General features: G+C 37.7%; 1 protein-coding gene and 1 pseudogene across 1 annotated transcript in view; one reads left to right on the forward strand and one right to left on the reverse strand.

Moving 5' to 3' along the window:
• The window catches only part of GMPS (guanine monophosphate synthase), a 79,509-nt gene that overhangs the window by 20,848 nt on the left and 34,716 nt on the right, over window positions 1-23,945 (reverse strand). The window contains exons 3-10 of the mRNA XM_032262554.1: window positions 23,268-23,382; window positions 17,345-17,442; window positions 14,796-14,899; window positions 10,109-10,302; window positions 9,715-9,880; window positions 6,586-6,737; window positions 5,342-5,515; window positions 1,763-1,868 (exon numbers count right to left, since the gene is read on the reverse strand). Of these exons, the coding sequence (XP_032118445.1) occupies window positions 1,763-1,868; window positions 5,342-5,515; window positions 6,586-6,737; window positions 9,715-9,880; window positions 10,109-10,302; window positions 14,796-14,899; window positions 17,345-17,442; window positions 23,268-23,382 (1,109 nt within the window). The remainder of the gene's footprint in view (window positions 1-1,762; window positions 1,869-5,341; window positions 5,516-6,585; window positions 6,738-9,714; window positions 9,881-10,108; window positions 10,303-14,795; window positions 14,900-17,344; window positions 17,443-23,267; window positions 23,383-23,945) is intronic.
• Window positions 3,997-4,573, forward strand: LOC116539563 (annotated as a pseudogene).

Here is a 23,945-nt window from a genome sequence, read left to right on the forward strand (position 1 = left end):
ATATATATATATACTGTTTAAATATATATATATATATATAAAAATATATATATATATAAAGTCAAATATATCCATAATCAAATACCAAAAAATGTGAACTGCTATTTCTAATTTATTTTATTTTGACAGAGTCTCATTGTGTCACCCAGGCCGGAGGGCAGTGGTGCCATCTCAGCTCACTGCAACCTCCAGCTCCCGGATTCAAAAGATTCTCCTGCCTTAGCCACCCTTAGCAGCCACCAGTAGTAGCTAGTACAGGCATGCACCACCATGCCCAGCTATTTTTTTGTATTTTTAGTAGAGATAGGGCTTCACCACGTTGGACAGGCTGGTCTAGAACTCCTGACCTCAAGTCATCCACCTGCATCAGCCTCCCAAAATGTTGGGATTACAGGCATGAGCCACCACACTGGCCCACAGACCATTCTTTGCCAGCATGCAGGTTAGGGACTAAAGATCTTAAATTACTCAATCTGACTACTAGATTTGATAACAAGTACTAATCACCACATAGGTTACACATTTGTAAAACTGTTTATGGAGCCAATATGATCATTAAGAGTATAAACTCTAGCCAAGTGTGGTGGCTCACACCTGTAATCCCAGCACTTTGGGAGGCCGAGGCGGGCAGATCACAAGGTCAAAAGACTGAGACCATCCTGGCCAATGGTGAAACCCCATCTCTACTAAAAATACAAAAAAAATTAGCCGAGTGTGGTGGTGCACATCTGTAGTCCCAGCTAGTCGGGAGGTTGAGGCAAGAAAATCGCGTGAACCCTGGAGGCAGAGATTGTAGTGAGCCAAGAATGCATCACTGCACTCCAGCCTGGTGACAGAGCGAGACTCTGTCTTAAAAAAAAAAAAAAAAAAACCGGAGTATAAACTCAGAGGTAAAAATTATTGGGGATATAGCAGTGGCTCCATTGCTCTGAATCTTCATAAGTTTTGGCAAATTAGTCTCTATCCCTAGGTTTCTTCAGCTGTAAAACAGGATACTAGTTTCCATTGTGAGGATCAAATAAGATGATAAAAAGTATTTAGCAAAGTGCCTAGCACATAGAAAGTACTTAAGAAACGTTGGCTATTACTATGTTTTTCAATTCAATTAGGTCATTCTCCTGAATCATCACCTAATCACTATTACAATGAGCTAGAACCTGATGAGGTGCAGACTTGTCCAAGCTCTCAAGAACTAGTAACAAAAACAGGTTAAGACTTGCCATCCTAACTTTACAACTATCACCTCTAATATTTTTCTATATGACAGCAAATGGAGTACTATTTGTTCAGGAATTAGTTACATAGAGCATTGTGCCAAGAATTTTCTGCACAGAAAGAAGTGGTTCATCCATTCAAACAAGTCAAACATAGGACAAGGATTTTAAAAAAAACAAGGTTAAATCCTCACATCTTCCTTTGCACCATGGTATGGTACAAAGAATATAACAAATCCTAGCTCTACTACTAGGATTGTATGGCACTGTTATTAAAATATCTTATATCTTGGTTTTCTCATCTGATGTCAACATCATATTCCAGATTACCAGGGATCATGTAATACTTAAACACAAATAGAATGGAAAATGAGTATTTAATAAAATGAAGTAAATACAGTAGATTCTCAAAAGATTTTGTTTGTTCCCTAACCATCCTTTCCTTTCTCTCATGTTACATATTCCCTGAGATGACATTATTTCAGAATTGTATGAACTAATTTTTCTTCAATATGAAGGTTTAAACAAAATTCAATTCTAATTTTTACCTGGAAATGGATGCCTGGAAACTAACTCTTCTGGAAGTCCAAGTTCTCTGCCCAAAATTCTCACTTCATCTTTATGAAAATCTTTCAGAGGTTCTATTACTCTTCCCTATCGGGAGGAAAAGAAGCCAACCAATACAAATTAGTAACCAAGATGATACGGAAAATAAAGGGCAATCAATTATTGGGTTTTCCTGTTACCATTTTTCTTAGACTAAAAGATTCTTATTAAAAAAAACGTATCTTTTAAAGTATTTGCTCCTATGTGCCTATAAGGAATTAGATGAATATTTTAGTGGTATCCTTATTTCTCTTCAAGCACATTTTAAACATACATTTTTAAAATATAAATAAATCAGAGTAAACCAACCTATCATCTCTGATCTAGTTTTCATTAGAATACAATTAGAAAATATACTAGTGTTTCAAAATTAAAATTCTCGAAATGTTATCATTGAGAAAATGAAAAGACAACAGAACTAGAGAAAACATTTGTAAATCATATATCTGATAAAAGACTTGTAACCAGAATATATAAAGAACATTTACAACTCAATAATAAAAAGATAAATAACTCAATTGAAAAATAAGCAAGGCTAATGGGTGCTAGGCTTAATACTTGGGTGATGAAATAATCTGTGTAACAAATCCCCATGATACAAGTTTACCTATCTAACAAACCTACACATATACCCCTGAATTTAAAATAAAAATTTTTAGGCCAGGCATAGTGGCTCACGCCTGTAATCCCAGCACTTTGGGAGGCTGTGGAGGGCAGATCACCAGAGGTCAGGAGTTTGAAACCAGTCTGACCAACACGGAGAAAGCCCGTCTCTACTAAAAATACAAAATTAGCTGGGTGTGGTGGCGCATGCCTGTACTCCCAGCTATTGAGGAGGCTGAGGCAGGAGAATCACTTAAACCTGGGAAGTGGAGGTTTATATATAGGCATGAGCCACTGTGCCCAGTGACTAAAATTTTTAAAAGTCAGATAACACACCCATCAAAAAATAGAAAATAACAAATTGTAAGCACTGGAAAAATTGGAGTCCTTATGTACTTTTGGTTGGATTGTAAAATGGTTCAATTGCTATGGACAACAGGTTCCTCAAAAAATTAAAAAGAGAACTACCATATGATCCAGCAATTCCACTTCTGGGCATATATCCAAAAGATAAACAAAAATGGATAAGCAAAATGTGGTATATACATATAGTGGTACATTATTCAGTCTGTTTTTTTTTTTTTTGGGAGTTTCACTTTTGTTGCTCAGGCTGGAGTGCAATGGCACAGTCTCGGCTCATTGCAACCTCCACCCTGAGGGTTCAAGCAATTCTCCCTCCTCAGCTTCCCAAGTAGCAAGGATTACAGATGCCTGCCACCACACCCAGCTAATTTTTGTATTCTTAGTAGAGACGAGGTTTCACCATGTTGACCAGGCTGGTCTCAAACTCCTGACCTCAAGTGATCCACCCACATCAGCCTCCCAAAGTGCTGGGATTATAGGCATAAGCCATCTTGCCTTGCAAAGTTAAATAAGCAAGTCACAAAAAGGCAATGCTGTATGATTCCACCTATATGAGGTATTTAAGGTAGTGAAACATAGAAAGCAGAATGGTGGTTACCAGAGGGTTGGGGGTAGGAGAAAAGAGAGAGTTGCTTTTTTTTTCTTTACACCTCCAGATGCTTAAAAGGGAGCGTTGTTTCTTAATGTTTTTTAATAGAGTTTGTTTTGAAAGATGAAAAGTTCTGAAGATCTGTTTTACAACAATGTGAATATACCTAACGCTACTGAACTGTATATTTAAAAACAGTTAACGCCAGGCACAGTGGCCCACACCTGTAATCCTAGCACTCTGGGAGGCCAAGGCAGGCAGATCACCTGAGGGCAGGAGTTTGAGGTCAGCCTGGTAAACATGGTGAATCCCAACTCTACTAAAAATACAAATTGATCAAGCCTGGTGGCACACGCCTGTAATCCCAACTCCTTGGGAGGCTGAGGCAGGAGAATTGCTTGAACCCAGGAGGCAGAGGTTGCAGTGATCTGAGATCATATGACTACATTCCAGCCTGGGCAACAGAGTGAGGCTTTGTTTTTAAAAAAAAAAGCTCCCATTCCTCGCGTCAGCGGCCTACGCAGGGCCCTTGGGGCGAATCGCTGCGCGCTTCGGGGCGACCGCCCTCTCTCGTGGGGAGGGGCGACGGGCCAGCGGCGGGGGGCCGGGGCGAGCGCGCGCTGGGCGGCCTTTTCACGTGTCGCGAGGGCCGTATCGCGGGTCTCTCCTTGCCACGGTGCGCCAGAGCGGAGTACGAGTCTGAGGCTGAGGCAGTCATGGCAGGACAGGCGTTTAGAAAGTTTCTCCCACTCTTTGACCAAGTATTGGTTGAAAGGAGTGCTGCTGAAACTGTAACCAAAGGAGGCATTATGCTTCCAGAAAAATCTCAAGGAAAAGTATTGCAAGCAACAGTAGTCGCTGTTGGATCGGGTTCTAAAGGAAAGGGTGGAGAGATTCAACCAGTTAGCGTGAAAGTTGGAGATAAAGTTCTTCTCCCAGAATATGGAGGCACCAAAGTAGATGACAAGGATTATTTCCTATTTAGAGATGGTGACATTCTTGGAAAGTAGGTAGACTGAAATAAGTCACTATTGAAATGGCATCAATGCCCATTCCACTGAAGTTCTGAAATCTTTCATCATGTAAATAATTTCCATATCTCTCTTTTATAATAAACTAATGATAACTGATGACATTTAGTGTCTCCAAAATTGTTTCCTTGTACTGATACAAACATTTCCAAATAAAAATATATAAACGAAAAAAAAAAAAAAAAGGTTTAAGATTATATATTTTACATTATGTGTTTTTTACAATAAGGAAAGAGATAACAAGTCTTGGTGAGGATCTCGAAAAATTGGAATCTCATATATTGCTAGCAAGAATGTAAAATCGTATCATCATTTTAAATAACAGTTTGGAAATTTATCAAAATGTTAAACCTTAAGATCTAGCAATTCTACTCCCAGGCATACACCAAAAAAATAAAAACACACATCCACAAAAACTTATAACCAATATTCATAGCAGCATTACTTATAACAGCCAAAAAGTGGAAATAACCCAAATTCCCACCAACTGATCAATGGATAAATAAAACATAGTATACCCATACGATGGAATATTATCTGGCAATAAAAAGGAATAAAGTTCTGATACATGCAGCAACATGGATGAACTTTGAAAACATCAAGGTAAATCAGTCATTAAAGATCATACATTATATGATTTCATTTATATAAAATGTCCAAAATAAGCAAATCTATAGAGACAGAAAATAAATTCATGTTGGTGATTGCCTAGGGCTTGCAAGAGAGGAGGAAAGGAGGAGCTGGGAAGTGGAAGCAGGATGACAATGACAACAAGTAGAATAAAGAGTAACTGCTAATGGGTATGAGGTTTTTTTTTAGGGTAATAAAAATGTTCTAAAATTAGATGCGGTGATAGCTGTGCAACTCTGTGAATATTAGGAAGAAGGAGGAGGGAAGAAATGTATCTACTTTATAAAAAAGTAATAAACTTTTACCTCTTCTCTCAACTTTCTGATGAGCTCTGTGTCATTGTGATGGGTTTTGATGAGTTCAGCTTTGCCACTTGCAACAAGGGATGCACTTTCAATTAGATCAGGCCGTAAAGTACCTTGGGCAAGAAAAACCGCCTCTGGTTTCAAGTTCATTTCTCCTATTACTTCATTGGCAATCTATAATCAACAGGAATAAAACAGCCTTGTAAGAGATAAAATTTTTTAAAGCAAAATTTTATACTTTCAGCTAAATTTCTTACAGCACTTAGAAACAATGACCAGAAAATAAAATCCACCAACTCCCAAAATAAACTCCTTTATGAATATATCCTTTAACATGATTCAAAAAGGTATGTGAGGCTAGGTGCAGTGGCTCACACCTGTAATCCCAGCACTCTGGGAGGCCAAGGCGGGTGAGATTTTGAGATCACTTGAGGCCAGGAATTTGAGACCAGCCTGACCAACATGGTGAAACCCATCTACTAAAAATGCAAAATTAGCAGCTGGCACGGTGCTAATCCCAGCACTTTGGGAGGCTGAGGCAGGCAGATCGCAAGGTCAGTAGTTAGAGACCAGCCTGAACAACATGGTAAAACCCCATCTCTTCTACAAATACAAAAATTAGCCAGGCATGGGGGCATGCACCTGTAATTTCAGCTACTCAGGAAGCTGAGGCTGGAGAATCACTTGAACCTGGGAGCCAAAGGTTGCAGTGAGTCAAGATCATGCCACTGTACTGCAGCCTGGGCAACAGAGTGAGACTCTGTCTCAAAAAAAAAAAAAAATTAGCTGGGCAATGATGGTGCATGCCTGTAATCCCAGCTACTTGGGAGGCTGAGGCAGAACTGCTTAAACCTGGGAGATGAAGGCTGCAGTGAGCCAAGATCACTCCATTGTACTCCAGCTGGGCGACAAAAGCGAAACTCTGTCTCCAGAAAAAAAAGTACGCAAACATTCTATTAATTAGCCATTGAAAGAGCCCATGAATTGAAGTCTATGATCAGATGAAGATATCTATTCTTAAAAAGTTAGAGTAACAGCCTGGCAAGGTAAGCATACATGTGTATTAAAACACAAAACAGTTTCTACTGGTCAATATAATGACAATACACAGTAAAACTCTCAGCCACATAAGAAACAAACCAAAACTAGCGAATTTTGCTATTTTTATATAATGACAAAGAAAAACAAATAGTAAGACTCACATCAAAAACAGTACATGTTGACGATATTAAAAACAAAGGTACCTTAACAAAAGTATCCCCAATGATTTTTCTTTTCTCTTCAGGACTTGTGGTCATATTTAACGTTTTGCTAATTCTTTTTCGTGGGGTTCTATCTTCATCTGATATTGGTAGGGTTGTTGTTCCATTGTAGAAAGAATGAGCAGCATTTATCACTGGAGGAAAGGGGAGATGCGTTTTAAATTGATAGAACTTTTTGAAATCAAAAATAAGTCAAAATACAGAAAAAAAAGCTATATGATTCCTTTGATCTCCCCTAAATTTGCCTACAAATTTTAATAAACTATCAATATTCAAGAACTATCAATAAATCCTGAGTAAGAGAGTTCAGATACAGACACTCATTAAATTTTGTTTCTATGAGAATCTCCTGGCATTTAGATCTAGGACCATGACATCACAAATTATGCTGAGAAGCACCGTGGCTCACTCCTTTAATCCCAGCACTTTGGAAGGCCAAGGTGGGCGGATCACTTGAGGTCAGGAGTTCTAGACCAGCCTGGCCAAAATGGCAAAACCCCATCTCTACTAAAAACACAAAAATTAGCTGGGACTGGTGGCACATGTCTGTAATCCCAGCTACTCAGGAGGTTGAGGCAGGAGAATTGCTTGAACCTAGGAGGCAGAGGTTGCAGTGAGCCGAGATGGCGCCACTGCATTCCAGCCTGGGTAACAGAGCACAACTCTGTCTCAAAAAAATAAACAAATAAATAAATAATGCTGATTGTTTTCTCTCTGTTCAGTGCTTCACCAGAGCAATAAGCAGAAACCACAGCAAGAAGCCTAGCCCCAAGGGAGTCAAAAGCACTGGTTCCTAAATAGAAAATCAAAGTCGTTAGAATCACACACTAACTAGTGTCTTGTAAAACTGGTATTTATGAACATACGTTTAAAAATCCTTGGCTGTTTTTTTTTTATTTAAGGACAGGAAACTAAAAACTGACTAAGATCTCTATTTGCTAATAAATCTAAGCTACTGATGGCCTTCACTATAAGATGAACAGGCAGCTGGCTATTTCATTGTAGAAAGGCCAGTGAATTTGTAGGTCTTTCCTGAACGTGGTCAACTACCCAGAGAAGACATATTCTTTCTCCTGCCTATTAGCATTCTGGCAGTTGAACAGAGGATGTGGTAGGAAGAGGGAATCACTATTCTGCAAACAGAATTTTACTTGATCCTGTTCTTAACATAGAATCTTACCTCCACCCTCAACTATGCCTGGTATTAGTATGCTCAAATCCAGAACCTCTCTAGTGTAGCCCCTCTAGAGAGAGAATACACCCACAGTGTTCTGATTGGGAAGAACAGCAGCAGTTTGCTCCTGTGCTAAGGAAAATGATCTGCTTCTCAGATTTTTAACCAATCCCTGTTTTAGGCTAACCCAAAGACCAATGCCCCTCCAAAAAACCAATGCTTCAAATTCCTAAGCCTCCCCAGAAGTCTGCAGCATAAATCAGCTTCCTTTTTGTTGGCTTCCTTCCCATCCTACCCCAAGGCTGTGAATTCCTCCATCCTGCTACATCAGTTACTAGGGAACATAACCAAGTTTTACAATTTGAAGGACTTCTTCAAGAAACAGAATAACATATAAGATACTAAAAATTATAAGTTATACAGGGATGGCTAAAAAGTACTTTACGTAGAAATGATTGCAAATCACATATATACCACTAAACCCATACTAAGCACATCGCCGGCTCATCTTTGTCTTAGCCTGATCTCAAAATGCCCACAGCCATTCCAGCACCAACTAACAGAGAACAAGTTAGAGTCGAAAGAAAATAAACTACAAATCATCAAAATATCTTACTTGCAAATTTCACAAAAACATATGACCATGTGAAGATACCACTGGGGACCGTCCCAGGATGTTGGGAGAGACCTCTCTAGAAACCCATGAAGCTTAAACCAAGAAAATCCACCACTACCCATCTGCTATCTACCTTCCAACATTTTGTTGAAATCATCTGTCTGTTATCATCTCCTCTATCCCTCATCCTTACGGCATTATACTGTTTTATGCTTTTACTGTTATTTTAGAAAAGTTTCAAAGAAATAGACTCATGTTCACATCATGCTTACCTACAAGTCTTCATTATATTCAGCCTTTTGGTATCAGTTCCAATTAATTCAATATGTACAATAATTTGTAACATTAAACTACTGACCTCATTTCATTATAACTATCAACTGCATCTTCTTTTTAAAAAGTATAAAAGTTATCTACAAATGTAAATGCTATTAAGGACTAAGAAGTTTACTAGGCCAGGCATGGTGGCTCAAGCCTGTAATCCTAGCACTTTGGGCGGCTGAGGGGGGTGGATCATGAGGTCAGGAGTTTGAGACCACCCTGACCAAAATGGTGAAACCCTGTTTCAATCCAAAAAAAAAAAATTAATTAAATTAAATTTAAAAAAAAACAAGTTTACCAAAAAAAGTAACTATAGAATCTTCACCTCCCCTATTATCTTTTCTATTTGCAAAATAATCTATATACCCATATCTGAGGAGGGCTTGGGTAGGCTCATGCCTAAATATCATGAAATAAGGTGGGAAAAGATTTTTTTTTGGGGGGGGGGGCACGAGGTTTCACTCTTGTTGCCCAGGCTGGAGTGCAGTGGTGTGATCTCGCCTCACTGCAACCTCTACATCCCAGGTTCAAGCAATTCTCCTGCCTCAGACTCCCAAGTAGCTGGGAATCACAGGCATGAGCCACCACACCCAGCTAATTTTTTGTATTTTTAGTATAGACGGGGTTTCATCATGTTAGCCAGGCTGGTCTCAAACTCCTGACCTCAGGTGATCCACCTGCCTCAATCTCCCAAAGTGCTGGGATTACTGGCATAAGCCACCACGCACGGCCAGGAAAAGATAATTTTTAAAGTATATAACTAGAAGAACTGAATAGTAGCTGCAAAATGTTAATTTATCAGTCTATGTATAAAATTAGCAGAATCAATAGTTTAAAAATTTATACTGAAACCCCTCTTAAAGCAGAGTATTAAAAAACAAGTATTTTCAACCTTGGGCATACTGAGAAAGCTGTAATTGTGGTCATTTAAACAATGAGACTAGTTTTGATTAAACAAGTCCTGACATGTAAGTTTAACTTTTCTGGAGTTCTTCAATACCTTTGACCTGAATTCCAAGCTTTTTGAGGGCCTCTTCAACAGATTGGCTTTCTCGTTTTCTCATAAAGCCATTATCAATGTGTACAGCAATGACTTGATCTTGGTTCAAAGCACGATTTAGCAAAGCTGTACAAACTGTTGAGTCTACTCCACCACTGAGTAAAACCTACGGGGTAAAATGAAAAATCAAACTGAGCAGAACAAGCAAAAAGAAAATAAACATTATCAGTGTAAATCATTACCTAGAAGCACTGTTTATATCAAAGGTATGTATGGTAACTGAAAAAGCACTCTAAAACTGTAGAACTTTTAAGGGCTGTGTTGAGGACTCTAGTTTCTGGATTCCAACATTATTGATATAAATTTATAGACTTTTAGATGATAAATTGCTTACCAAAACTTTTGACGTGCCTACTCTTTCTTTGATCTCTCGAATGCACTCAAGTTCTCTGTTCTGCACAGTGTAGGTTCCACTGCACCCAGCTATATCGTAAAGGAAATTCTTCAGTATTACTTTTCCATTTTCTGTAAGGCCAACTTCAGGGTGGAACTGTGCTCCATATAATTTTTTAGATTCATTTGCTATGCCTTTATAGAGAAAACAGTCACAAATTCAAACTTTTTTCATGCTGAAAAGACTCAAGCAATACCCACAATTAGTTTCTCACAACCTCTTCCTCTAAGGTCTAATTCTTATTTTTTATTTTATTTCTTTATTTTTGAGACAGAGTCTCACTCTGTCATCCAGGCTGGAGAATAGTAGCATGATTTCGGTTCACTGCAACCTCTGCCTGCCGGGTTTAAGCAATTCTTATGCCTCGGGCTCCCATGTAGTTGGCATTACAGGTGTGTGCCACCATGCCCAGCTAATTTTTTATATTTTTTAGTAGAGATGGGGTTGCACTATGTTGGCCAGGTGGTCTTGAACTCCTGGCTTCAAGAGATCCATCTGCCTCAGCCTCCCAAATTGCTGTGATTACAGGCATGAGCCCACTGCTCACAGCCAATTTTATTTATTATTATTATTATTATTTTTTTTTTTTGACACAGGGTATTCATTGCTCTGTTGCCCAGGCTGGAGTGCAGTCATATAATCATAGCACACTGTAGTCTCATTTTCCTGGGCTCAAGTGATCCTTCCACCTCAGCCTTCTGAGTAGCTGGAACAACAGGTGCATGCCACCACACTCAGTTAATTTTTAAATATTTTGCAGAAATGGGATTTTATCCTGCTGTCTACTAAACTACTGGGCTCAAGTAATCCTCCTGCCTTGGCCTCCCAAAGTGCTGGGATTATGGGCGTGAGCCAATGCACCCAGCCTTCTTCCTCTATAAATGTTAAAATTGATATGTCTCTGTGGATTTTTAGCTATAGGAAAAGGAAATACATAATAAAAACAAAAACTTCATTGGTATAATCTTTCTTTATAAAGGTCTTTCTTGATACAGCAATTAATGAGCTATAGGACAGTACATTAAGTCCTACACAGAGATTATTTCACAGTATTTTCACTTCTCCACCCAAGCTAGTTCCATTGTCTTGTCTATCTAGTGCAATGATAATTCAATTTTGGTTCTCAGTTGCACATGGCTTTCAAATGCACTGTACAGCTACCAAGTTCTTATATTAAAAGAATCTCATATATCAGACTTGCGAGAATATACTGTTTCTTTCTTGACTACTATTAACAACAAATATAGCTTCACCTACTTGACTCATGTGTTTCTGGGAAATATTACCTACAAGGCAATAAATGTTAGGCTAGATGGTTTATGAGAGCATGTGTTACCCCTATTTTATGGCTCTGAGATATCAAGAAACTTGTATGAACTCTCAGCTAATTAAGTACCTAAATCAGGCCTGACAGGATCCCAAACTCATACTCATTCTACTGTACCACAGTACTTCACATTTTCTCTATTTGGCTCTCAGGATACCACTCTCTTGGTTCACTTATTTTACCGTCTGTTCCTTCTGAATCTCCTTTGCTGGCTCCTCTTCATCTTGCCTATCTCTACACATGGGAGTTGCTCAATACTCAGCCCTTAAATCTCTTTTCTATACATTCTGAGTGATCTCATACTTTCATGACCTTAAAATTCTGTCTGTATGCTGATAAACCCTCAAATTTATATCTCAGCCCAGTTTTCTTCTCTAAAGTCCCGGCTCATATATACAACTGTCTACTCAGCACCTTTGTTTTGATGTTTAATAAAGCATCTTGAATTTTAACTTGGGAGTTAAAACCTGATTATACTTTTTTCCCCCACCCCACATTCAATCTAAGAGCAAATCCTTTGTCCCTCCCTTCAAAACACAGTGGAATACAATCACTCCTAACAATGTCTACCTCTGCCACCCTAGTCCTGACAACTTCCACCTCTCCCACCCTGGTCCTAACAACTTCCTCTTCTACTGTTGTAGGAAAGAAACGGGTTCTTGTCACATGACCAAGAAAAGTTAAGCATGCAGACACTTTGAAGGGTGAGGGGAAATGGAATTTATTGGACAAAAGGGAAAAAAACTCTCAGCATAGTGAGAAGGCTTCCTGTTAACAGGCCCCCATCTCACAGATAGAATCCCAAGTCACCACACAGGAACAACAAACGCCAGGCCCCCCTGCAAATGGTGAGAACTTCCTGTGGCTCCACCCCGTTCTCCCAGTAGGCAGGCTGGTAGGAAATTCTCTAGGGACCCTGCCCTTTATCTATCACTACTATTCTGATCCTGAAAACACTGTCTCTCTCCTGATTAGTACAATAAACTCCTAGCTCGTCTTCTTGCTTCTCTTTCACCCTGTATCTTTTCTCCTCATCACAGCCTAGTCCTGAAATTAGATCATATCTCTCCTTCATTTAAAACCCCACCTCACTATGAGTAAAGCCAAAGTATTGCAGTGGCCCAAAGGTCCTGTGTTCTGGCATCCAACTACCTCTATAACTTCACCTTCTATCACTCTCCCCACCATGCTTATTCTGCTCCAACCATGTGGATTCCCTGCTGCTCCTCAAATACGGTCCCCACCCAGGATCTCTATACTGCTATTTCCTCTTTCCCCAAATATCCAAAAGGTTAGCACTTATTTTCTTCAGGTCCAATGTCATCTTACAGGAGTGCCTTCCCTGAATAGCCTATAAAATTGTAACAAGCCAATCATCCATATTCCAGAAAACCCTCTTCCCTCTTATTTTTTCAATGTAAACTATCTGACTCTGACATAGTCTATATTATTATTTACTTTCCCCTTTCCCCAATGTTAAACAGGATTTTTTGCTATACTGGTTTTGTGTTTTGTTCTTTTTAGGAGGGTCTTGCTTTGTTGCCCAGGATGGAATGTAGTGGTACAACCACAGCTCACTGCAGCCGTGATCTCTTGGGCTCAAATGATTCTCCCACCTCAGCCTCCTGAGTAGCTAGGACTGCAACTGTGCACCACCACACCTGGCTAATTACTTTTTTTTTTTTAATGTAGAGATGGGGTCTCACTATGTTGCCCAGGCTAGTTTCAAACTCCTAGCCTAAAGTTATCCACCTTCTTCAGCCTCCCAAAGTGCTGGAATTATAGGTGAGAGCCACCACAACTGGCCTATTTTGTTCATTACTACATTCTTGGCACCTAGAACTGTGCATGACACACAACAGGTACTCAAATGTTTGTTGGATAAATAAAAATACACAAGCCCATCTACCACTGTTGATCTTTTTTTATGAAGTAAAAACATTTTAGCATAAAAACCATTCTTGAGCATCCCTATGCTAATGTAATAGCATACATTATGTTCTGATGTCTGTTAAGAAATTACAGGTAGATTACCAAATTCATCTTATACATGACAAATCTTTTTTTCAACTTATTATTTAGGTGTACTGATAAACCCACCTTTTTCTTTTACTGACTTCCAGGACTATTAGTGATTATTTACATTATTCAGGTAAGTAAGTCAAAACCCCAAACCACCAGAAAGTCAATTCCCTTTCCTCAAAAAAGTAGACAACAAAATGGTTAACAGCATGGGTCAGCAAACTTTCTGCAAAGGACGAGACAGTAAATACTTTAGGCTCTGTAGAACATATACAGTCCTTGTATATTATTATAACCCTTTAATAATGTAAAAATCACTCTTAGCTCCTGGACAATTAAAAAAAAAAAAGCAAGAGACTAGATCTGACCCACAGGTGACAGTATGCCAGCCCTGGTTCAGGGAAATTTACGCTGAGTACTTATTCGGGTGCTATGGCTATGTATTTCTAAGAAAGGAATAAAAGACAAGAAACTCCGAATATAGTATAGTAGGAAGATAGAGTCCCCAAATTTTTCCTGGGTTATAAAGTGTAAGGTCTTTTAGGCTGACTAAACAGTGCCGTGGACTGCATGATACTCTTTGTGACCTGCACATGCACTCCAGGTGAGTTCCTGGAACTAGAAAGTGTGAAGTAACTAGAAAACCACAAAAGCAGAAGAAATGACCTACTCCTGCAGTGCCTAATTAACTTTGAAACAATCTTCTATTGTTCTGTATTCCCGCCTCAACTGATACTGGACTTTGTAACCGACCTTGGTCAACCTCACGATTCCAGATCCTCTGACCCTTCTCATAGCTTGCAAAAAGTGCCCTAAACTGTAACTTCTATATCTTTCCACTGCCTACCCCAAATCTACAAAACCAACTCCTATCCCACCACCCACTGCTGACTCTCTTTTCGGACTCAGCCTGCCCGTACCCAGGTGAATAAACAGCCATGCTGCTCACACAAAGCCTGTTTAGGGGGTCTCTTCATTCAGAGCATGCGTTTAACAAAAAGTATAGTGTTTTATATTTGAAAAGCTTATATTGAACGAACATTTTAAAAAGTATTTCAAACCAAATGAATAAACCAGTAAGTGAGAGACTTCCGGATAATCCTATTATTGAATTCCCTTCATAACAGTTAATCCTACATTCATATTATCTTTTAAAAAAAGAGAAGAAAAATCAGAAAAAAAAAAAGGAAAATCAAAGAATATCTCATACAGCAACATATGTTTACTCTTCAGATAAAGTTTTTAAAGTGAACTCTGCAAAATTTTTAGAATTTTCACCTGCTACTATGTTTCCAGAACGTGCCACAACCTTGAATCCATCAGCTACTTTGTCTACACTATCTCCATGTGTGAGCAAAACAATTTCTTCCTTCTGAAGGCCCCTAAATGCACAAAAAATAAAACACACAAATATCTTAATTAAAAACATGATTCATGGGTTCTTTTGTTTTAGAAATACAAGCTTGCTACACATGATTTAAAAGAAATAGAAGAAAGAGTGTGACAATGGAACACTGCTAGAATTCAAATATTACGTCCATTACAAATAAAGACAATAAAAAAACATTAAACCTTAAAAAAGTCAATCCATAAAAACTGGAAAGAAACTAGAACAAATAAATATATGAAGTTGGTATTATAACCAGACACACAAGAAATAACTTTAAGAGATTATAGAACAATAATTCCAAATTATATATCTGTTGAGATTTATGTTAAGAACAGAGATATTTCAAAGGCTACACTTCATTTGGTAGTCTTCTGTAAGTAGTAATAGGACTAGTACTGAAATTGTTACCCTGCAACTATAAGTACAGTATAGATATAGGCATATTGTAGGTTAAAACACATAATTAGCGATCAACATTAGCTTAAGAGTTAGGAAATACAAAACCGAAGGAGTTAGGTAAAAACCCTATTATCTTTCATTTTAACTGGAAATAAGTATACACTAATAATTTTGTTTTCTAATTCTAACAAACTAGGTACTACCCAATTCTGTTATCTGGAAAGTGCTAGAAACAATTACAACCCAGTACCAATGTGGACTTCTGGTGCCAAACAAATTAACAATACTTAGTTAAGAAAGTGTTACTTAAGAGAGTTAAGTAACATTAATCAAATGTAATGTGTAGACTTTCTCTGGACCCTGATTCAAACAAATCAATCATAAAAAGATACTGTTTACGATATTAAATAATATTAAGGAATGGCCAGGAGCAGTGGCTCACACCTATAATCCCAGCACTTTGGGAGACCAAAGCAGGTAGATCCCCTGAAATTCGGAGTTTGAGACCAGCCTAGCCAATATGGTGAAACCTCATCTCCACTAAAAATACAAAAAATTTTGCCTGTAATCCCAGCTACTCAGAAGACAGGAGGGAAAAATTACTTGAACCTGAGAGGCAGAGGTTGCAGTGAGCCAAGATTGTGCCACTGCACTCCAGCCTGAGCACAACAGAGTGAGACACTGTCTCAAAAATAAAATAAAATTTAAAAATAAATAATATCAAGGAATAAAAATGTAAACCAAAAATAAAGCAAGAAGATAAAGTACATTAATGCCAAAAAGATATTTTGGGGTTTGTTGTTGTCATCATTGTTGTTTGGGAATAGTATAGGTTGTGATAGAGTCCCAGAATTTTAGAAAACTAGAAACACAAACAAAAAAATATCAAATCTTAAGCTCATGTTTAAAGCTTCTAGTATATCACATATAAGATTCCTGAAATTGTTGTCAAGATTAGTCACGCAAAATAAGGATGAATTTAAGTGTCAACACGTCTCCATGACGAAGCTGAATAAGCACTGGATTTCAAACTCATTTTGACAATGAGTACTTCAGTTTAAAAAATTATTTTGAAGACTGGGAATGGTGGCTCACGCCTGTAATCCCAGCACTTAAGGGAGGCTGAGGCGGGTGGATCACAAGGTGAAAAGATCGAGATCATCCTGGCCAACATAGTGAAATCCCGTCTCTACTAAAATATAAAAATTAGCTGGGGGTGTTGGCACGTGTCTGCAGTCCCAGCTACTCGGGAGGCTGAGGCAGGAGAATTGCTTGAACCTGGGAGGCGGAGGCTGCAGTGAGCCGAGATAGAGCCACTGCAATCTAGCCTGGCACCTGGTGACAGACCAAGACTCAGTCTAAAAAAAAAAAAAAAAAAAAAAATTATTTTGAGCAACGTTGGCTTTTTAATTATTCTTCCTTGGAAAAATAATAATCTTTGAGCCAGGTGCAGTGGCTCATGCCTATAATCCCAGCACTTTGGGAGGCCGAGAAGGGCAGATCATGAGGTCAGGAGATGGAGGCCATCCTGGCCAACATGGTGAAACCCCATCTCTACTAAAAATACAAAGGGCGTGGTAACAGTGCCTGTAAACCCAGCTACTTGGGAGGCTGAGACAGGAGAATCACTTGAGCCCAGGAGGCAGAGGTTGCAGTGAGCCAAGATCGTGCCACTGCACTCCAGCCTGGGCAACAGAGCAAGACTCAGTCTCAAAGAAAAAAAATCTTTAAAAACAGATCAAAAAGTTAAAAGGGAAAGCACAAATGTTGGTATCACAATATATACAATTCCAAATAGGGTTCCATGACTGCACAGGCATTTTCAAATTTCTTAAATGCCTTCCTTATTCCCTATTAACAACATCACCATCCCATGTTGTCTTGACACTCAACTGGAAGGCAAATATGACAATTACACTTGTGGTCACTACTACAGCCTTAATTTTGTTTATGAACTATGGAATCTCCAATTGTGAAAAATAACAGTACCAACTCTAAATTAATTACTACCGTTCTTATTCATCTAAAAATATAATACCTGAATAATGAACATGTATTATCCACACTAATGTTGAAGACTCCATCTTCTCTAACACTTTTTTTGTGGACAGTACCTCCAAATACCTTATTCATCATCTGTTCAAACAAAAAAATTAATGTTAATAGAAATCGAAAGATAAATACTCATTTTGTTATACTGATTTAATAATTTATATTCTTTGTTTTCAGGATACCTGATATATCTGCATCCCCAAAATAAAAAGAGTTTAATAAATGTAGATTATTTGGTATTGTTATATATAATTAATTATACAGTTATTAACAGGCATTGTTATAAAACAAAATTGGATTCGAAATTTGACCTGGGGTTAATTTCTGTTAAACACTGGTAGATTTTCCACTTAGCGTACTTTAATTCATCTGCTTAAAAATAGAGAATTCTTAATTACTTACATCTGAGTTTGATTTAAAATCATTTCAAAAGACATTCTGAGTCTAGAAAAAGTTACAACAGACAACAAGAACCTTGTACCAGAACAAGAGTTAGATAGATATAAATTCCTCCAAGCTATTTAATCTTTGGCTCCAAAGGAACAGTCTGAAAGCCTGCCGAAGGCTACACTGTAGAGATGGGATAAGCAAGAAAATCTGGCCTTTCAATTAAGCTCGGCTGTTCAAGTCAGATACACTTAATAGACTCTGATTACAAATGGTCTCTTCAATTCGGCACCTCCTCTGTTAATCAATCGTCTTTTCTTATTTATCATTTACATGTCCCAAACTTTCCACATCAGATAAATATACACAAGATTTCTGCAAACATTAAATCTGCAGTGATATAAACACTCCTACTCATCTTAGTGCATCTGTTCCACAACCGGTATCAGAAGATATATGCCTTAACAATACATGATGCAGGTTGAGCCAGCCTCGGACAGATATTAAGACAGATGACTTAAATAAATGCTGATTCTCATAACTCAAGAGTAGCATATTCTTCAAAACCATTAGCAAATGGTGCCCTCTACATTCTCCTTTTAGGTATTAACAATAAACTGTCCCACAATAAAGGTTTGAGTTCAGTCCAGCAGTAAAGACATCTGCTAGTATTTGTTTAATACAGTATTTATCAAACTAAAGAAAAAAACTTTTTTCGGTAGCACACTAACATGCAATTTAAGAAACGCCACTACAGTCTAATCAGCTCCCTTGACTCTAGTCTTGCCTATCTTCCAGCAATATTCTAGAGATCTACTAACGTTAGCTACTACAATATAAAGATGATTGTGTTAGTCTATGATTAAATTCTTCAATAGCCCTCTAGCATTTACAGCAAGGGTTGGTAAACTCTCTGTAAAGGGCCAGAGAATAAATATTAGCCTTTCCAGGCCATACTGTGTCTGTAGCAACTACTCAGTTCTTGCCACTGTAGCTCAAAAGCATCCACAGACAATACTTATAAAAGAAATGAGTGTGATTGTTCCAATAAAACCTTATTTATGGACACAGATTTGAATTTGGACACAGATTTGAATTTTCACACATCATAAAATATATATTTTTTTCAATTTCCCAATCATTTAACAATGTAAAAATCATTATTTGCTTGTACGTCATGAAAAAACAGGCAGTAGGCCAGATTTAGACTACAGGCCATAGTTTACTGATGCCTAGTCTACAGGATAAAGTCCAAGGTTCCTTACATTAAATACAAGACAACATTACCTGGCCCTTGTCTAATTTTTTCACCTTCAGTTTCTACTCCAGTCCGTTTAAACTAGCATGATTATCAAAACAGACTATGTTCTCTCCTCCATGTCTTCAGGTCTCTTCACAGCCCAAGGGCCCTAGCAATGGGGCCAGTATGGATTCCAGATAAACCCCAAGGTTCTAACTGCCTCAAAGAAACCCATATAGTACTCCAGGTCTACTCCCCAATCAGATCAGCTCCACTTACCTTTCTCATATGTCAAGGTTTTATAAATTTTAGATTGGGAAGGGAGAAAGGGTAGGAAATTCTGCCCATTAAAAATAATTTGAAAAAATCTTGTGGGAGTATATAAAGAAGCCAAGTGAAACCATAAAGAGTGAAGAGACGAGCCATAATCCAGAAGGTATCTGCAATATATACAGTTGGTAAAAGTTTAGAATCCAGGATATATAAAGGCTCCCACAACACAGTAACAAAGACAATTCAATATAAAAATGAACAAGTGTCTATAGTAAAGCAGACACAAATGGCAAATAAACAGCTGAATCTTACAATAACAAGGAAAATTAACTTTAACACTACGATGTGACCTCCATTTAATACCTTTCTAGATATGAGAATACAAAAAAAAAGAAAATCTGTTTAAGTCAAGGGTTGTCAGGGATATAGATTTTGTGTATGTATAACACCAGAAAACGAGTAACAAAAATATTAATGGCAATATTGTCTATAATAGAAAAAAGCTAGAAAACCAACATGATGAACACTGGAATGCAAAAGTAACATGATATATTCAAACAAATTCAATAGTAAAAATAAATAACAAAGTTGAAAATAATACAAGTAGTATGACTTCACTTATATATAGTTCAACAGGCAAAACTAATATATTATTTAGGAATATAAACATATGTATAAAGCTATTTTAAAAAAAGGAATGAATAACAAAATTCAGGAAAGTTGGTCACCTGTAATAGGAAGAGAAGAATGTGAATGGAACATATAAGGAGGCTTTCAAAAGCTCTACAATATTCTATTTTATATGCTGGGGGGTGTAAATCATTAAGAGATACAAAGGGAGCAGTATAGACATGTTTCTTCTAAAGCAAAGAATCACCAGGAAGCGATTAGAAAGACTCTGTAAGGAGAGTCCAGTTAATAGGAAAAGACAGTATATAAGACACTGAATAGCTCAAATTTCAGAATGTCATGGGGGGCAAAGGTACACACTTAGGTCCTAAAATTACCCAACACAGTCACTAAGTGGCAGTCCTTTACAAACAACATATTAGCTAGATGGCATCATCTAGATCATTATTTTATGAAAGGATAATTTCTGCCCAAATAACCGAGATCAGCATATTCCATTATCTTACTACAAAAGTTCAGATGATAATAAAGGCAAAAATTTTTATGCATTTAACATCAGCAGGCCTGACTTCGGTTAAAAGACATCCTATTGAATTACAGAACAAGTTGGCCTTATAATTATATGAGAAACTGACATAATGGGGAAACACTAAGCCACTATCTCTTAAATTAAGGAAGCATTTTTCAGGTGTATTTCACTGTAAGTAGGCCTTAAAAATATATCTTGTGAGACTCTTCCTTAGAAAATGTTGCAATACCTCTCAATACACTAACAACCATTTAATTATAAGTTGTGCTATATGATTGACTACTCTGACAAAGAAAATCCAATAAATTATATAAATATATTACATCCTGGGACAAAAAAAAAAAAAAAAGCAGCCAGCCAACTTCCAATATTCAACTAAATCAGGATGCAGGCTCCTCTAAGACTACTAGATGGAAAAATCTTTCTTTTTTCCAAGTCATATTCATAACTAAACACTTTTCAAAGAACATTGAAAGGGAAAAAAGAGGCTTTTACTATAAAATGCAAAATTGTACATCCACTTTGGAACACAGTCTGGTAGTTTCTTACAAAAAAAAGGGGAGGGGTGGGGGAAAAAAAAACTAAACATACTACATATGATTTAGTAATTGCTCTCTTTAGAATTTACTGAAAAGGTTGAAAACTTAAGTCCACACAAAAACCTGTGCATGGATGTTCATAGCAGCTTTATTCACAATTGCCAAAACTTGGAAGTAACCAAGAAGTTAGTAGATGAGTAAACTGTTAGTGAGTGAAAGAACTGTGATACACCCATACAATGGAATATTATTCAGTGCTAAAAAGAAATGAGCTACCCAACCTGAAAAGACATGGAAGAACTTTAAATACACATTATTAAGTGAAAGAAGCCAATCTGGAAAGGCTACATACTGTGTGATTCCAACTATATGACATTTGGAAAAAGGCAAAACTATAAAGACCATAAAGAGATATCAGTGGTTGCCAGGATTTGGGGGATGAGTAGGTAAAGCACAAAGGATTGGGCAAGGAAAATATTATGTATAATACTACGATGGTAGATATATGTGATTATACATTTGTCCAAAACAACAGAATGCACAAAAATCAAGAATGAACCCTAATGTAAACTAGGGACTTTGGGAATAATGATGTGTTGATGTAGGTTACATGATGTATCACTGTACATCATGAGGTGTGAGATGTTGGTAATAAGAGAAGCTATGCATGTGCAGGTGTTGGAGGTATCTAAGGTATCTCTGTACCTTCTTCTTAATTTTGCTGTGAACCTAAAACTGCTCTAAAAACTTAATTAAAAAATAAAAAGTAAAAAACAGAAAAAAGCAAAAAAGGTATCAAAGTAGTCAAAATCGATTTCTAAACACTGACTCATAGAAGAGTATCTTATCTCAAGATCTCAGTAAGTCCCTACTTATTCTTACTTTGTTTTTTGAGACAAAGTTTCACTCTTGTTGCTCAGGCTGGACTACAATGACACGATCTCAGCTCACTGTAACCTCTACCTCCCAGATTCAAGCAATTCTTCTGCCTCAACCTCCCAAGTAGCCGGGATTACAGGTATCTGCCACCACATCCTGCTAATTTTTGTATTTTTAATACAGATGGGGTTTCACCATGTTGGCCAGGCTGATTTCAAACTCCTGACCTCAGGTGATCCGCATGCCTTGGCCTCCCAAAGTGCTAGGATTACAGGCATGAGTCCCCACACCTGGCCTATTCTTACTTTTGATATAAAACAGAGGTACATATACTTTTTTTTTTTTGATACGGACTCTCTCACTGTCACCCAGGCTGGAGTGCAGTGGCAAGATCTCCACTCACTGCAACCTCCCCATCTCAGGTTGAAGCAACAAACCTGCCTCAGCCTCCCAAGTAGCTGGGATTACAAGCACCACCACGCCCAACTTATTTTTTGTATTTTTAGTAGAGACGGGATTTCACTATGTTGGCCAGGCTGGTCTTCAACTCCAGACCTCGTGATCTGCCTGCCTCATTTCTGTTACAGTGGAGTCAACTGACAGACATTATCTTAACCAAATAATCCAAGTTAACATCACCCATCATGCTACAAATCCACACCATGTGCCTCCTGATAAGATGTTCTGAGAAGCACAGCAGCACTTCTGTGACACTCCTGGCAAAAGTTCATAACCTGAATCCAACAATGAGGAAACATCACAGAAACCAAAGTTGGGAAATGTTCTACAAAATAACTAACATACTTTTTATAAATATTCTCAAGGTCATGAAAGAGAAGGAAACACTGAGGAACTGTTCCAGACTGAAAGAGTCTAAAGAAACAACTAAATACAACACATAGTTCTGATTGATCTGTGGCCTATAAGGGATATTAATCAGACAAACTGAAATGTGAAGGAGTCTGTAGATTTGATTTTAACAATGAGTCAATGTTAACTTTTCTGCTCTGGATAGTTGTACTGTGGCTATGCAGGAAGAGTGTCCTAATACTTAGGAAATACAAACAATAGGGCATCATGTCTGCAACTTTCAAATGGTTCAAAAATGTCAACAATTGGAGAATTGGATAAAGATACACAGGAGTTCTGTGTACAATTTCTGAAAATTTTACGTATATTTGCACATCCAAGGATTTTTTTAATGGATAGTGTTCTGTTACAGGAAGTAGTGTACTTACTATTCTGAAAATAGATTCCCTATCAAGCCAGTTCTGCCATGCTAGCGTGGCAATTCACACAGTTGTAATATGCACAAGTTATCTCATCCAACTAAGTATCCTAAACATCCTAAAAAGAAAAAAATACTAATACAGTATGAATCACAAACAGAATACAATGTAAGTAAGCTTTCAAATCAAATTTGATGACATACCTGCATGCCATAGCAAATTCCAAGAACAGGTTTGCCAATAGTGAATATTGCTGGATCAAACCAGGGAGCATCTTCAGCATATACAGAATTAGGTCCTCCGGAGATGATAATAGCACTGTGATTTAAGGAACAATCAGTGAAGAATCTCTGTTAATTTTTATCCAAGGTCTATGCCCTCTCTCCTTCGTACCACTGAGGGAAACAACACAGATCCAGAAATATTGCTTTTTTTTCATAGAATGTAGCAAATTCCAATTCTATCATAGCTAATTATCATCCTACGTGGCTTATTTTTACTGTACTTTACTGCAATGTTTAGAAGTCTATCAATTCAGCATTTACTTGTTAATAAACACAAACTTACAAATAGATAATACCAATGTTTCTATATGTGAAACTTAGTATGAATCTGTTTTACTTGTTTCCTTATCAATAAAGAAGTACATAAGAATTATGGGGATGTTGAAAATACAGGTCTTCTCAGAGCCTAGGAGTAAAGCCGGTCACAGAAGAACAACTGAAGGTATTATGAAGGCTCTGGATGGCTCAGAGAAAAGTACAACAAAAGATGGCAGAATAGAAAGTATAAATTACCTAATTTTACCTGTTTATAGCATCCATCATCCCCAACAATTTTCCCCGAGCCCAGGAAAGGGAGCTAATAACAATTCTGCACCA

This window comes from Sapajus apella, unplaced genomic scaffold (assembly GCF_009761245.1).
Source record: "Sapajus apella isolate SASKATOON/1434 unplaced genomic scaffold, GSC_monkey_1.0 scaffold4, whole genome shotgun sequence".
NCBI lineage: Eukaryota > Metazoa > Chordata > Mammalia > Primates > Cebidae > Sapajus > Sapajus apella.